This window comes from Gopherus evgoodei, chromosome 4, assembly GCF_007399415.2.
Source record: "Gopherus evgoodei ecotype Sinaloan lineage chromosome 4, rGopEvg1_v1.p, whole genome shotgun sequence".
NCBI lineage: Eukaryota > Metazoa > Chordata > Testudines > Testudinidae > Gopherus > Gopherus evgoodei.
This window is the reverse complement of record NC_044325.1, coordinates 22,449,366-22,465,669: the sequence shown is the minus strand read 5'-3', so window position 1 is coordinate 22,465,669 and position 16,304 is coordinate 22,449,366. Positions and strand designations below refer to the sequence as shown.

The window sequence follows — 16,304 nt, the reverse complement described above, 5'->3', positions numbered from 1 at the left end:
CTTCACAAGAAAGTATATTGATTCTGTGGTATGCATATTCTGTGGCCCCGGGAGCGTAAAGATTTCTGGAGTTTGATCTCAATTTTGGATTTTATGTGTTGTAAAGAAAATTCCAAACTTGAGTTTCTTAGGCCACTCTTTCCTCAAAGAGTTTATAAAACAGAAGTCACTGAACTCCAGTACTAGAAACCTGGCTCATAATATTAAAAATAAACTGAAGATGTACAGCAACTTTTAGAACATTCTACTAATCAGATAATTCTTTTGAGTGAGCATTTTCCATCATGGCACTGTCATTTGGGGACACAGGATAAGAAGAGCAATATTTTGGTACATGCTCAACCTCTTTGCTGTCATCCAGGTTTTTCCTCTACTTAGAAATAGTGTGGCCATGGCTGGTTATGCTGCAGTAAATAGCTTATGTATTATGCATAGCAAGCATGTTTAACAGGTGAACTATGAAAGGGTGCAAATGCCAAAAATATAACCATGCTCTGCTGTTTTCCATTTTAAGCTGCTTTTGTGCCTCAGAGAGCAAATATTTGCACTTTAAAGATGTTTTGTATTCTTCATATCATTTACTTCCCCTTGCCCTACCCTCAGGCCTCTGGGTTGATGGTCTGTTCTGGAGATTTTTTCTGCTGAGTAATGATGATCAATGTGTGAGATGTATGAATGAAAATTAATGTAAAAACAAGGAATCCAAGTTTGTGCCTTTTGGGAAACGAGCAAGTTAGGTAACTAATGCCCCCGTACTACTCCTCCCCTGCATTTGTTTGTTAGTAAGTAGCTTTCAGTAATCTTTCTGCCTCTTCTCTGAAAAACTCTAGAAGCAGGGCCATTTGTTAATATTCTTCTTCGAATGCTTGTTCATGTCAGTTCCAATTAGGTGTGTGTGCATTGCGTACACAGTCATTGGAAAGTTTTCCCTTAACAGCTCCCATCGGGTCAGCTGTGGAGCCCCGTGGAGTGGCGCCTTCATGGCGCTGGATATAGGACCCTGCCGACCCCATGCCGCCTCAGTTCCTTCTTACCACCACTGATGGTCATTGGAACTGCGATCTCTTGCCTAGCAAGTGCTTCCCTTAGCATTCTTTCCATAGCGTAGTTAGTTTAGTTTAGTTGCAGTTACTGTTAGTAGATAGTGTGTGTATATATAGTAAGGTTTGGGAGGGGGTTTTCCCCAGTCCCAACTGCCCTACCCTTGTGCTCCGGGGTATGCCATGAGCCCAAAGCTTTAAACCATGCAGAACCTGCAATAAGCCTATACCCACAAGCAACCCCCACCACTCGTGTCTGGGAAAGCACACAAGACAGAAAGACGCAAGATTTGCAGGACTTTCTGCCCAAGAACAAAAAAGGAGTGAGATTTCCGACTTAGGCAGTTGCTCATGGAATCCACTCTTCATTCCCAGTCTGCTGCAGACCACCAGGACCCGGCACCGAGCACGTCTGTACGGAGTGCCATGGCATCAGTATGTGACATGGTGCTGAGGAAGGACTCTAGTCTAAGAGACCCTCGTCACTGGCACTCTCTGGCACCGCACGCTGAGGAGACAATCTGGCACCGCTCTCATTCACCGGTGCCATACAGCTGGCATAGAAAAGTGACGGGGGGCACTCTGCGGTGCTGAAAGCATCTAGACTGGCAGGCGTTGCACCAGTGCGTCCCTTGAAGGGGTGCCCAAGCAGCAAGAGTCGGTGCTGTCAACTTCAGTTCCCCCAAGGTGACTGTCGAGTCCAGCACCCAGGAACTCCTCAGATGGGCAGTGCCAGGTGGAGGAGTTGGAGCTACCTTTCACCCCAGACGCTTTTGCTGCTGCCAGAGATTTAATTGCCATGATGGCTCTTCAGCCCCTGGCAATCAGAGATAAGCCTCCAGCGCCGCTGTGACTGGCGCCCTCTAAAGGCAAGCTGATCATGATGACCAACTTCTCCTGCCCGGCACTGTTTGCCTTGGCACCGGTCCAGATTGCCATTGCCAAGGCACCGCTTTCTGGCACCAGATTCCATGCAGGGTTCCCCAGCACCAGGAAGACATCGCTCCCCTTCCTTGGCACAGAGGAGGGAGCGGCACCAATCCCCAGCTCCGAGAGAACTAGCAACAGATTCCCAGCATGGGCACCTCAACGCCAGTCCCCTGTATCATCAGCTCGGCACCAGTCCCCGACACAGGACCCTTCAACTCCACCATGGTGGTCATGGTCGAGATTCGTCTCATCGGACTCGGACAGTGATTCCTTCTATTCCCGTCACAGTCGACACGGATCTGACAGGTGATGGAGGTAGTCACTAATGGCATGGCACCCCCAGTGATAGCCTCCGGCACAATAGCCCTTTTGGACCCCCAGGCCTTACCCTTAAGCCCAAGGCTCTTTTTCCATGGGCTCCCGCTCAGAGGTTTCTGAGCACCAACTGGCCTACGCCCTGGGGATCTTAGGCAACTTTGGCACAAGCCCCACTGCTGGCTCAGATCGCCGACGAGGCAAGACCCATTGCAAGGTCAGGCTACTGCCAGCATGGCTACGGTCTCTGCAGAGACCCCAGACACTGACCAAGAGGAGGTCAGGGACCCCGATCTGCCTCTGGCCACCTCATCTTCATCCCCAAACAAGGCAGTGGCAGGAGCTTCAACCTCGGGCCCTCCTCCAGTTGACCACAGGGCTCACCAGGACCTTCTCCAGAGGATTGCCTGTAACATAGGATTACAGGCAGAGGAAGTGGTCGAACCTGTGGGCCCCATGGTCGACATCCTCGCGCCAGAAGGACCATCCTGGATAGCTCTGCCACTAATAAAAGTGTTCCAGAGCAATCTTAAGGCTCTATGGCAGACCCCTGCTTCAATCCTGCCTACTGTTAGAGGTGTGGAGCACAAGTACTTCATTCCGTCTAAGGCAGTGGTCCCCAACCTTTTTGTGGCCAGTAGCACATTCGTGTTTTCAGAAGCGTGTGACTGGCACCAACAATTACTCACATACAGGGCCAGCTCCAGGCACCAGTGGAGCAAGCACATGCCTGGGGCAGCACATGCTATGGGGCGGCATTCCATCCATTCTACAGAGTCGGAGTGTTTTTGGTTTTTGTTTTTGTTTTTTGGCACCAGTTCTGGGCAGTTTGGAGAGAAGCTGGGAGGACAGAGAAAACTGGGGCCCACAGCCTGCAGCCCCGGAGTTCTCTGTCCCCGGCACGCATGGGGCTGTGGCTTTTCTCCGGCTTAAGCCGTGGCCCCGTGCCTGCCAGGGACCGAGAACACTGGCAGCCACAGCCTGCAGCCCCGGAGTTTTCGGTCCCCAGCAGGCACAGGGCCACGGCTTCTCTCCCCTGTTGGGCACTAGGCGGGCGTACATAAATGGCCTGGTGGGCGCCCTGGAGCCCATGGGCACCGTGTTGGGGACCACAGGTCTAAGGGGTACGAGTATCTATTCTCTCACTTGCAACCATGCTCTCTGATAGTGTCAGTGGTTAATCAGAAAGAGAGCAGCAGGGGCCGGCCCCTAAATCCAATGAGTTGAAAAGGATGGACCTTTTCGGCAGGAAAGTTTACGCAACTGGTGGCCTGCAGCTGTGGATAGCTAACCAACAAGCTGTTCTCCTCAGCAGATGTAACTTCAACTCGTGTGGTTCTGTGTTGAAGTTCAAGGAGCTGATTCCATCAGACTCCAGAGCCAAGTTCTCGGCTATTATTGATGAAGGGAAGGCAGTGGCACAGACCTCTTTGCAGGCTTTGTTGGACTCTGCGGATTCAGTTGTCCACACCATTTCCTCAGACGTAGCAATGAGGAAGCACTCCTGGCTACAGGCATCAGGGTTGCCCCCGGAGGTGCAGCAAACTCTGGAGGGCCTACCATTTGAAAGTGCAGGGTTATTTTTGGAGCAGATGGATTCCCGCACAGCTTAAAGGACTCCCGGGCGCCTATGAAATCGTTGGGCATGCACACTCCAGCAACCCAATGAAAACATTTCAAGCCCCAACGGTGGCAACAGCTCCCATATCCTCCTCAGCTGGGGCAGGATTTTTATAGGCATAGGGGCAGGAACAGCTGGCACAAACCGTCCAATCCCCTTCTGGGCCTGGCCAAGATCTGACCAAACCTTTATTGGGCTGTAAACAGGCCTTTTGAAGGTGAGTCCGAGGATGGCACACCCACCCTGACATCAGATTCTTCCCCTTGTTTCACAAATCATCTATCCCAGTTCTACCGTGCTTGGTCCCAAATAACATCGGACCGCTGGGTTCTTTACATGGTAGAAGTGGAATATTCTCTCCAATTCTACTCCTCCCCTGCCTCCCACTCCCCTTCCCTGTCCCTCTTCAGACACCCTTCTAACAAGCAATTCCTTATCCAAGAGGTGCAGATGCTCCTCACCATAGGAGCAGTGGAGGAGGTTCCTCAAGAGCTATGGAGCAAGGGATTCTATTCCCACTATTTCCTAATCCCCAAGGCAAAAGAGGGGCAGGGGTCTCACCCCATTCTAGACCTGCAAGGACTCAACAAATTCATGGTCAAGTTGAAGTTCCACATAGTCTCCCTGAGCACAATTATCCCTTCCCTGGATCTGGGGGACTGGTACGCCGCCCTCAACACGGAAGACATATATTTTCAAATAGCCGTTCGGCCTGCGCACAGACAATTCCTAAGATTTTTGGTCGACCACAAAACATTCGGTTCACGGTCCTCCCATTCGGTCCATCAACAGCCACTCCGAGTGTTCATCAAGTGCATGTTGGTCATTGCAGCCTTCCTCCGGAGAAGTCAGGGGCAGGTCTACCCATACCTTGACAACTGGCTGCTCAGGGGGCGCACCAGGGAGCATGTGGAATCTCAGGTCCGTTTAGTCAGATCAACTTTAGAAAGATGTCCGTCTCCTCAAAGTGAACAAGTCAACCTTGTCTCCGACCCAGAGAATAGAGATTGGAGTGGTGCTGGACTCGGTACAGGCAAGGGCATTTTTACTGAAGACTCAGTTCCAAGCCATGTCAAATATTATTTAGGGCCTCTGGCGGTACCCAACCACTACTGCTAGGGGATTCCCGAGTCTCCTTGGCCACATGGCAGCCTGCACTTATGTGGTCGGGCATGACAGACTGAGTCACAAATTCCTGCAAGCGTGGCTCACGTCTCCCTATCACCTGGACTCAGTGGTGAAGGTGCCAGAGCACATACTTGAGTCCCTCCAATGGTGGCTTGACCCTCAGACGGTGTATGAAGGAGTCCCCTTCAACAGCCCCAGCCCTCCTTGTCCCTAGTAATGGGCACGTCAGTTCTGGGTTGAGGTGCGCATTTGGGAGATCTCCAAAACAGGGCCTGTGGTCACAGAACGAACTCTCCCATCATACCAATATCAAGGTGCTCAGGACAGTACAAGTAGCATGCAAAACTTTTCAGGCCAGGCTGCAAGGACAATGCATGGCAGTGATGACAGACAACACCACTGCCATGTTTTACATCAATAAGCAGAGTGGAGCCTGTTCCTCCTCTCAATGTGGAGAAGCCCTCCGCCTATGGGAGTTCTGCATCACCACTCCATTCACCTGGAGGATTCCTATGTCCCAGGAATTCAGAGCAAACTGGCAGACCCACCTCAGTAGATCATTCCTCAATCATGAGTGGTCCATCTGTCCAGATGTCATACTCTCCACCTTCCAAAGGTGGGGGTTTCTCCAGGTCAATCTATTTGCCACCCGGAGCAACGGAAAGTGCCCAGTGCTCTGCTCCTTCCAGAGTCACAGCCCTGGCTCAATCATGGATGCGTTTCTACTGCCCGTGGGAAGCCAACTGCTGTATTCCTTTCCCCCGATCCATCTCATGCATAGGGTACTTCTCAAGGTCTGCAGGGACATAGCGGAGGTAATTCTGGTGGCCCCAGCATGGCCTCGACAATAGTGTTACACATGTTCTTGGAGCTGTCAGTGGACACCCTGATTGCATTACCACTCCACCCAGATCTGATCACTCGGGACCACTGTCACCTTCACCACCCAGACCTCCATTCCCTCCATCTCACAGCCTGGAAGCTTCATGGTTAAACCTCACAGAACTTCTGTGCTCAGAACCAGTAAGAAAGGTCCTACTTGGCACTTAGCTAGCTAAGTGGAAAAGGTTCACTTGATGGTGTGCCCAGCAGCACACACATTCACTCCAGGCGCCTATGCCACTTACTCTAGAGTACCTTCTGCACCTGAAACACTAAGGCCTGGCAGCGTCATCCATCAAGGTACATCTTGGTGCTATCTCAGCCTTCCACCCTGGAGCGTCCAGACACTAAATATTCGCCAACCCCATGGTAGGATGTTTCCTCAAGGGTCTGGAACGGCTACATCCTCAAATTAGACAGCCTGTTCCTGCATGGGACCTTAACCTGGTGATCGCCAGGCTCATGGGGCCCCCATTTGAACCTCTGACAACTCGCTCACTCCTCTACCTCTCATGGAAGGTAGCCTTCCTGGTCACCATTACATCAGCTAGGAGGGTGTCGGAGTTAAAGGTCCTTACCTCCAGTCCACCCTACACAGTCTTCCACAAGGATAAGGTGCAACTAAGGCCTCACCCAGCCTTTTTTTCCCAAGAGAGTGTTCCACTTCCACACTAGCCAAGACATTTTTCTACCTGTCTTCTATCCTAAACCTCATCCCAGTAGTCGAGAGCAGAAGCTGCACTCATTCGATGTTTGTGTGCTAGCATTCTACATTGAACACACAAAGCCGTTCAGGCAGTCGAACCAGCTGTTCATGGCGGTAGCAGACTGGATGAAAGGGCTCCTAGTCTAATCTTGAAGAATATCTTCCTGGAACACAGCATGCATCTGCACATGTTGCAAACTGGCCAAGGTCCCAGCCCCGGCACTCACAGCACATTCCACAAGGGCACAGGCCTTGACAACAGCGTTCCTGGCTCAGGTCCTGATACAAGAAATTTTCAGGGCAGCAACTTGGTCCTCTGTGCATACATTCACCTCTCACTATGCTATCACCCAGCATGCCAGAGATGTTGCAGCATTCAGCAGAGCAGTGCTCCGATGAGCGATTCCTTAACTCCAACCCCACCTCTGGGGTGGAGCTTGGGAATCACCTGATTTGGAATTGACATGAACAACCACTCGAAGGAAAACAGTTATTCGCCTTCTCGTAACTACTGTTCCGAGATGTGGTGTTCATGTCAATACCAATCCGCACCCGCCTTCCGCTCTGTCGAGGTAGCCCGCGAGAAGGAACTGAGGAGGCGCGGGGTTGGCTGGGTCCTATATCCAGCACCATGAAGGCGCCACTCCAGGAGACTCCACAGCTGACCCAGTGGGAGCTGCTAAGGGAAAACTTTCCATTAACTGTACACGTGGCGTGCACACACCTGATTGGAATGGACTTGAACAACACATCTCACAGGACAACAGTTATGGGAAGGCAGGTAACCATTTTTTATCCATAATGATATTTGGAATTGGGCAGATGTGAGGACAAATTTATAGCTCTTTAGGCCTATTAAAAAAACTCCACAAAATAAATCAGCAGAGCAGCATGTATCAGACAAGTAAGAAATAAACTGCTAGTGACAGCTCCACAATGTAGATAGATTTCTCAGACTGAGACACCAACTTCATAATGCGAACAGAAGAGAGAAGGAAACCAGTGAAATAAACAAAGGAACTGAGCCCAGAGAAAATTATAAATAAAAACATTTTTGGTACAGTTCCTCATTGAATTTGGGTCCTTTTCCTTCAAACTGTTGCTATGGCCATTTGGGATCAGAAGTGATGTTTGCTTCCAGTTGAGAATGGCGTAACAATCAGACCATACTCTGTCTGTGCACCCTATTCAAGTGAGAGGTGCATGAGACACTTGTCATGTTGATGGCCCTGGAGACCTAGGGTTTCTGAGGATGGTGTGGGGAGGTGAGAAATATTGTAGAGCTCTGACTGGGGCATGTGTTGCTAGAGTAATAGGGGAAGAGAAGAAGGTAGACAGGTGGATGGGGTGTGAGGAGAAAACTGATAAATTAATAAGCATTATAAAAAAGTCAATAATTATAGAAAAAGGAATCCAGAATGAGGGAGACAGATACAGAAGGAAATAAAGAAGTAAATGAAAAATAAACAAGTGATTGTGTAGTTAACCTTTTTATAGAACATCTGCTTCCAAGCTCTTGTCTAATGTACATAAATATAATCTGTAATACAGACATGACATATTTTCATTTCAACACCAGAATGAAACACCTATCATTTAAGTGTAAGATGCAAAGAGATCTAGTCTAGATGTGAAGAATTTTTACTCTAACATGCTTGCAAATAATCTTGAGTTACTATTCTAAACACTGAAAAAATAAGAGAATTCTTTCTTGACTCTGGTTGCATGGTCATACACACAGCATTGGACCTATTACCTAGCTATAGAGGAATTCTCCTGTTCTGATGTGAACACTGGCAATGAATTACAAAGTATAACATTACTTCACCTTTTTAAAATTGATGATCTTCTTAAATGAAACATGCTAATAAACTTGCTCATTAAAACATTAAAAGAATATAAAGGTTGATATTTCCTGACCTTTGTGTTGCTATGCAAAGTTGATTGCATGTCCAACCTTAATTCTGACCAGTTGTTCATGTGCGTTACAATAGTGTTTCATTACATGATCATATACTATGTGTCCAATAAGACAGTGTAATGTACAATTTTTTTCTACAGCTTTACATACATACATCACAGCTTATATTGGAGAGTACTACTCTGTGAATGCTACTGTCCACAAATGTCTTATATAAGTCATTCACTGTGACCTTATGATCCACTATGCAAAGTTGCAGAAAAAATACACCTCTACCTTGATATAACGCTATCCTCTGGAGCCAAAAAAGCTTACCGCGTTGCAGGTGAAACCACATTATATCAAACTTGCTTTGATCCACTGGAGTACGCAGCCCGCCCCCCCCCCCGCCCCCGGAGCACTGCTTTACCACATTATATCTGAATTGGTGTTATGTTGGGTTGCATTATATCGAGGTAGAGGTGTATTCTATATCTGAGAAATTACTGTATGAAATATACCTAAAAGTACACTGAACCAAGACCAGAGTTCCTTCACATTCCCTTTATTATGCTACTCATTGCATAAAGTGAAAAATAAATGAGGTAAAGTGTGCTCAGCTCCTTGCCTGACTCATGATGGACAAACCTTCAGTAACTTATGACTCCATACTAACTTATTACACAAGTTGTTTCTCACACTTAAATAGCTGAACCATTTCCCCCCGAAGTGTGTATCTCTCTCAAAAAAAATCTTCAGGCAGTCTGGAAAATTTCAGCCCAAGAGTGAAAATTTCAGAAAGTTGTGAATGAGTAAAGACGTGAAATGAAAACCTTTCTGTGACCTTAATAGAAGGTGAGCCTGCCCTCCTTGTATAATCAGCCATGCAGACACACTTTGGAAAGGATTTTATTGTAATAGAAGCCAATATGTTGAATAATAAGTTTACATTTAATTACACTTTTATTAATTTTACCCTGAATATGGTGACCATTGTGGTTGGTTGGTTGTATGGCTTTGATTGCATAAACACTTGTCAGTTTTAGCAACTAATATTGAAATTTCTGATTACACATCTGTTTCTTTGAGGTGTCACTTATATAATTGGGCCTGTTTTCTATCCAGATAGTATCTGCAGTGCAGTACTGCCATCAAAAGCATATTGTTCATAGAGATCTCAAGGTGAGTAGAAGAAAAACTACCAAAGTTTGTATGCAATAGTTTCATTCTTTGTGCCTATAAGATATTTAAATCTTTTCCATGGCTTACAGGAACTTTTAAATGCTATTAGCATATATTGAATATGGAGGTATTTCTTTTAAAAAAAAATTGGGGGTGGAGGAGAAGATGAGATATATCTTAATGTAAGGATTTGGATGGCATATGAAAAGTGGAGCCTCTGACTTCTTGGTTGGTCACTAATTGAAATCCTAGCTCAGTTTGGTAATGGTAAAAAAAAATTACAGTTGGGTAACAGATGGGAAAATGCTTGGTGATTCTTGTTGCCAGAATTAGTGTACAACACAAAAAGCCCACTGTCATGGATGGGGTGGCTTCTCTTAGGCTTGGTGCACGTTGGTGTGGCATTATGAGAGAGTTTGCTCCATTCCTTATACTGTAACTGTATATAGTTGCTATTAGTTGAAACTGAAATGTGGCACATTTCATAAATCTTATCTTCACTTTATACTTTAAAAAAAAGTTGAGATTTTATGTACTACAGACTTTTGTAAGCATTTAGCAGATAAAAGTGTAGGCTTTAAGAGCTGCAGTTTCATTTTTATCTTATTACATGGAAACATAAAGTTACAGAAATACCAAATAGTTTTCCATGAAATAACCAAAGGGATGATACATGTGACTTGCTTTATTTAATGTAACAGGTGCCATAAATCTGAAGGTGATACACTAGTGAGATTACAAAATTAGTAATTTTCATATTTATTTTAAAAAGATATTTGATCATTTTCAATAAAAAAGCAATTTTAGTACACTTTTGGCTTTTGCCTTTAAGAATGAATTAAAAATTGAACAATAGCTTTTGTAGAAAAGTCTGAACTATACACAACACAGTATTTTTCTTTTCTTCCTCCCAGGCTGAAAATCTATTGCTAGATGCAGATATGAACATTAAAATAGCAGACTTTGGTTTTAGCAATGAGTTTACAGTTGGAAATAAACTGGACACATTTTGTGGCAGCCCACCATATGCTGCTCCAGAGCTCTTCCAAGGCAAGAAATATGATGGACCTGAAGTAGATGTTTGGAGTTTAGGTGTTATTCTTTACACTCTTGTTAGTGGATCTCTTCCTTTTGATGGGCAGAATTTAAAGGTATATTACTTACACTCTACTCGCTGTTGTAATAATTCAACAACAGTATTTTAAACAGTGCCTCTGACTTTTTATAATTTGCTTCCTTTCTCCCAAGGAACTGAGAGAGAGAGTACTAAGGGGAAAATACAGGATCCCATTCTACATGTCAACAGACTGTGAAAACCTCCTCAAACGTTTTCTGGTGCTAAACCCAACTAAAAGAGGCACTCTAGAGGTAATAACATGAGTAAAATACTTTCAGACAAAATAATAATTAATGGTGATTTAACAAGCTTCATTTGTGCCACTAATACTTGCTATTCTTCTCCCTCCCCCATTAGCAGGTATTTAACTTCAGTTGATATTTGCTGGATTTGCTGCCCTGAGAGTTCTAGTGTGAGTTTTTGGCACAAATATGGCAGAGTTGCACCTGTTTCCCTTAAATCAGTTTCTCAGTGCAGTGAATAAAGTTTTTTCCATGCATATGCAATCCAGTGCACACTCTTAGATGGTTGCCTACTTACATGTGTACTCTGAGCATGCACCTGGCTTAAGTGGGCAAATCCATAATGCATGAAGAAATTGGGGTTTCTTGCATGCAACCCTAATTTGAATACACATCAGGAGTTTTCATGCCTACATTGAGAAGTCATTTAAGAGCACGTGTCTTTGAAAACTTGATATTTGTCTTTGTTTCCTTAAAAGCTAATAACCCAAAGCGCAATAGTATCACTATTGTAAACTGTAGTTTTGCACTTTCAAAACTACAGTATTCTGCAGTAAGGTATCTTGAAGATGTATTCAGTATTCAATCACATGAGGAGGAGTTACTGATTACTCCCTTTAAAAGTAGGGCACTATGGCTAGGCATAGCTTGCATTTTAGTACATTCCTATGAAAGGCTGTTGGAGTACAGTCTAATATAAGTGACTTCCTAAATAGTTCAACATTAGAGAAGGGTTAAAATCTCAGTTTGGATTTTCTTAACCATAATGCTTTTAAACAGGTGCTTTTATCTGCTGTTTTTTTCCTTTTGTGTTCTTTGTCAATATTTTATGCTTTAATTTAACTCCTTGGAGAACTGACTACTTCCCAAGTGAGTAATATTTAGCATGGGGAAGTCTGCTAGAAGTTTTGTGGCTGAAAGAGTGCATTAGTGTACAAAGTTCAGTGAAGGTTTCCTGGATTAGGATGGTTTCCTGCATACAGATTGTTGTCTGGAAGAAGTCTTAACTACTCTTCTCCCTGTGCTCCCACTGCAACCAGTCTCTCCACTCCTAATATTTAGCTTTGACCTTTATGCTGGAATACAACTGATGGGAAGTAATCTGTTTAGGAACACAAGTCCAGGGGAGGAGAGGAAGGAGACCAGCAATAAAGCTGGCTAGTTTCAAATATAAGTTGGGAATTATTTGGAGCTTTCTGGAAAAGAATGGTGGGTAGAATTAGAAGAGGAAGCAAGGACATACCTCTTTAAACTCAAGTCTGGATTTGCTTGTCTTCAGTTCTTCAGTGCTATACATTTTTGATAGATGGGACTTTGACCTCTCAGTGACTTGTTTTGTTTACAAGTAAATACCTTACACTACTAAGCAACCTATCTTTGTAGCAAATCATGAAGGACCGGTGGATCAACGCAGGCCATGAAGATGATGAGTTAAAACCTTTTGTGGAACCAGAGCTGGACATCTCAGACCAGAAGAGAATAGGTAATTCAGTGTTTTCCAGTATGTCCACATTTAACTTGCAGTGTTTTTGAGTTCATGTACTGTATAATCAGATCTGATCTGTGCTTAATATGTATATTTAGGTATTTGAAAAACAACTTTACTATTAATATCTAATTAGACATTGTTCCCACATTTAGATATTTTGTTCCATTGTTAGAAATAAACAGGTTTTTTGAACATGGAAACACTCAACCAGTGTGTATCTATTAAAGCATATTGTGACTTACAAACTCCTTTCTTTCTTTCAGATATTATGGTTGGAATGGGATACTCTCAAGAAGAAATTCAAGAATCCCTTAGTAAAATGAAATATGATGAAATCACAGCTACATACTTATTGTTAGGGAGAAAATCATCAGAGGTGAGTACAGAACAGGAAAAAAGTTTAAAATATTCTGATGTTAAATGCAGAAAAACTATTCAGAGCAAAAGATAGTTCATTCAAGTGAAAGTTATGGTTCCTCTTCGAGAAATTGTTTGTGAATTCCACTATTGGGTGCATGGTCCACCATATGGACAAGATCAAATTATTTTGGCTGATAGGTGCAGTCACAACAGACATTATGTCCTAAATGTCCTTGCATGTCCCCCCTACCCAAGGGCATAAAGGACAGAGCAAGCCCCATTGTCCGTCAGTTCTTCAGGTGCTTGTCTCTGTATATTCCACTATTGATGTGCATGCACTCAGTACAATCCTGTTTGCATTCTTTTACTCTGCAGCATCCATTCAGGGCCACACATGTGCACAGAGTGAGCTTCCTCGTACCTCTAGCCAAAGAGATAAAATATGGGGTGATCCCAACTTCCCCCCAGGTCACCGCCCCATGTCTTGCAGTGTGTGAACCTCTTCCCTCACTGTGTCATTTACCCATTGTTTTGTAAATAGATATTTAATAGCCGGTGATTAGTGTTTAATTTTTTGATGGCATTTCCTTTCTTCTTTAACAAGAAGGAATTTTATTCTGCCTAAGCATCTGTCCTGGTACTTGATTGATAGTAATGACTGAACACAAGTCTCCAAGCTTCAGATATTGCCCTTCATGTGAGATAGTAATGCCTCTAAATGGCGGGTATACCATATGCTTACAATGTCTGGGTGAGGGGCAGATAACAGAGAAATGTCATCTGTAAATTATTTTCAAAGAGAAACCAAAGATCCAGGGAGGCTTTCCTGAAAGTGGGCTGCTGAAGAGGTTAGAGCATCCCTCTTGAGACCCTGAGATAGCTGTGGCAGCAGAAATTTCCAAGCACTCCTCATCTAAAAGGGCTCTTGTTGGCTCCTCTCCTTGTCAAGTTGAAAAAACTGCCCCTAAAGATCTGATAAAATCTCAAGGGATAGGGAAGGAAAGAACAGAGTTCACACAGGGAAGAGAGAGAGGTCTCCATCACCAGGCCCTTTTTCAGGAGCCACAAATCCTCTTGAGCCTCAGTTGAAAAGCGTAGCACCAGGCCCGAAAAGGGATGCTCTGGAACCCGGTCAGGCATCAAACACAGTGCTTCTATGCAGTTTTCCCTTGCATTGATGCCGTCCTGTCATAAAACTGCCAATGCGAAAGGCAGACAAGTGGTCAAAAGACTAACTGGTCTTTTCAGGACTGGACTTCTGACAGTCTCTCTCTAACTCCTTTGTCCCTGGTTGTGGGGTTATACCCCTCCCCCACCACCTCCACACTCACCTCTGCTGGGGATTCTGCTAGGACTCAGAAGACAGACACACTGCACTCAGGGATGTGGGCTAACAAGCAGGATTGGAATAAACACACTACTGGGAGCTGTCAGTAAGAGGGGGACCAAGAACTGCCAATTGGAAAAGAATGTCCAGAGCATTGGGAGAGAAGGAAATTGAGCAGTATGTTCACTGGAGTCAGGCTGAGAACAGGTGATTAGGGAGTATTCCAAGGGGGAAGGAAGCAGGGCAGAATGTGCAGGGGGCAACAGAACCAAATAGTAGTAAAATGGAAGAAATTAAGAGCAAAAGAAGATGGCTTGGAGCTTTTTTTTCTCCTTAAGCACCATGAAACACTTTTTAAAAAGGAGAATGTTTGTCAGGTCAAAGACAGTCGCAAATAAATTATTTCTCCATCTAAACAATTGTTTTCGTTGCCTCAGATATACTGTATAATCTTGAATGGAGCAAAAGTGGTCCAAGCTGTTGAAAGTGTGAGGAGAGGCAGTCTCTCTCGGATGTAGTCCACCTTGAAATTTTGAGAGCCCATCTCTTAGCCAGAACTTACCGAGCAATCTTTAGAAATAATCTTTTAAAATCGATTTTTATCCTAATTTTTTTCAAACGTGTATGCACTCATTAATATATGCACAATCCTCATTCTTTTAGTTTCAAAGATCTGTATTTTTTATTACACATATGGAGGAAGCATGGTAACTTTTTTTGTTTAGGGGAATGGGGGAAGAGGGGAATTTACATTTCCCCTTTGTAGAACTCAGAGCTGAAAAACAGGAAAACTCCCTACCCCAGGGTTTCTCAAACAGGGGTCGCCACTTGATATTCTGAATAGAAAGAGCTCTCAGCTATCCTTGTAGCTGTTTTCATTGTTTCACACTTACTCAACACATGTTCCAATTGTCAGTGAAAATCCTGAAATCTTTTATATAGATTAACAGGACACTGAGGATACAAATTTGCCTACACAGGCTCCTGCCTTTAGAATGCTTACAAAAACATATCAGAGGTAGCGTCTGCCCTCCTTCCCACCTTCTCTCCCCCCACCTAGCTCCAGATATTTAAAACAACGTAATCAATCTCTTAATATAATGCTTTAATGGAAGGAGAGGGTAAGGAGATATGGAGACTGGTTGGGGTAATGTGAGAATCATATATGAAGAGATGTAAGGGCAGTTGCCAACCAGAGACAGAATTCTGTTCAGAATATCAATAGGTTCAATCATCACTGAGATCTGAGGGTATTTTTTATAGTCCAGTTTTCAAGTTCTCACCCATTTGGACTTTACTAATTATTAGGGCTGTCGAGTAATTGCAGTTAACTCGCGCAATTGACTCAAATTAATTGTGATTAAAAATTAATCGCGATTAATCACACTGTTATACAATAGACATGTATAATGGGGAGTGCATAGCAGTATAATAACTTGAGTGCTTCCTGGCTGAAAGATAACTAAGACCCTACCTAATTTGTGATAGTGCTGAAATTGCAGATCTCAGCAATATTAGGCCACCTGGGGCTAACAGCAGAAGCCCTGGCCACCAGTTGGCTGAGCCTGACAGCGGGAGCCCCAGCCATTGGCCGCTGACGGCCAAAGCTCCCGCTGTCAGCCCCATGCATTAATGAATGTAATATAGTTGCACAAAATATCTGGTTATCAAAAAAATATAGCAGGCATAACATAATACTGGAATGTTTATATTGTTCCAGCAAATTTTTCTTAAAGTCCTCTTCTCTGACTTCCAAATTACCACAATTAATTAAGGTCCGTTATTACTTTTCTGCAATTTTCCATGTCTAATCTGCGACTCTCAGCCACAGTTATTTGACAGTCATCCCATGATTCAAGTAGGGCCGTAGCAATAACTTTATTGTGGGCTAAAACACCAAATTTTGACTTCAGCACTATAGCCTATCATATGCTGGTTACCTTTAAACAAAAAACACCTTCAAATATTGGTTAAGCATTTTAATATATTTTTTAAATGATCTGTTTTTGAATTGTAGGACCAAAAGTTTGATTATCACTCTATACTCACTTTGGGGCAGGGACTA

The 16,304-nt window shown here is 44.2% G+C and overlaps 1 protein-coding gene across 5 annotated transcripts in view; it reads left to right on the top strand.

The window, feature by feature from the left end:
- The window catches only part of MARK3 (microtubule affinity regulating kinase 3), a 100,794-nt gene that overhangs the window by 49,016 nt on the left and 35,474 nt on the right, over positions 1–16,304 (top strand). For all 5 annotated transcript variants that reach the window (XM_030558679.1, XM_030558680.1, XM_030558684.1 and 2 more), the window contains 5 exons: positions 9,648–9,704; positions 10,619–10,855; positions 10,953–11,072; positions 12,447–12,546; positions 12,816–12,928. In XM_030558679.1, the coding sequence (XP_030414539.1) occupies positions 9,648–9,704; positions 10,619–10,855; positions 10,953–11,072; positions 12,447–12,546; positions 12,816–12,928 (627 nt within the window). The remainder of the gene's footprint in view (positions 1–9,647; positions 9,705–10,618; positions 10,856–10,952; positions 11,073–12,446; positions 12,547–12,815; positions 12,929–16,304) is intronic.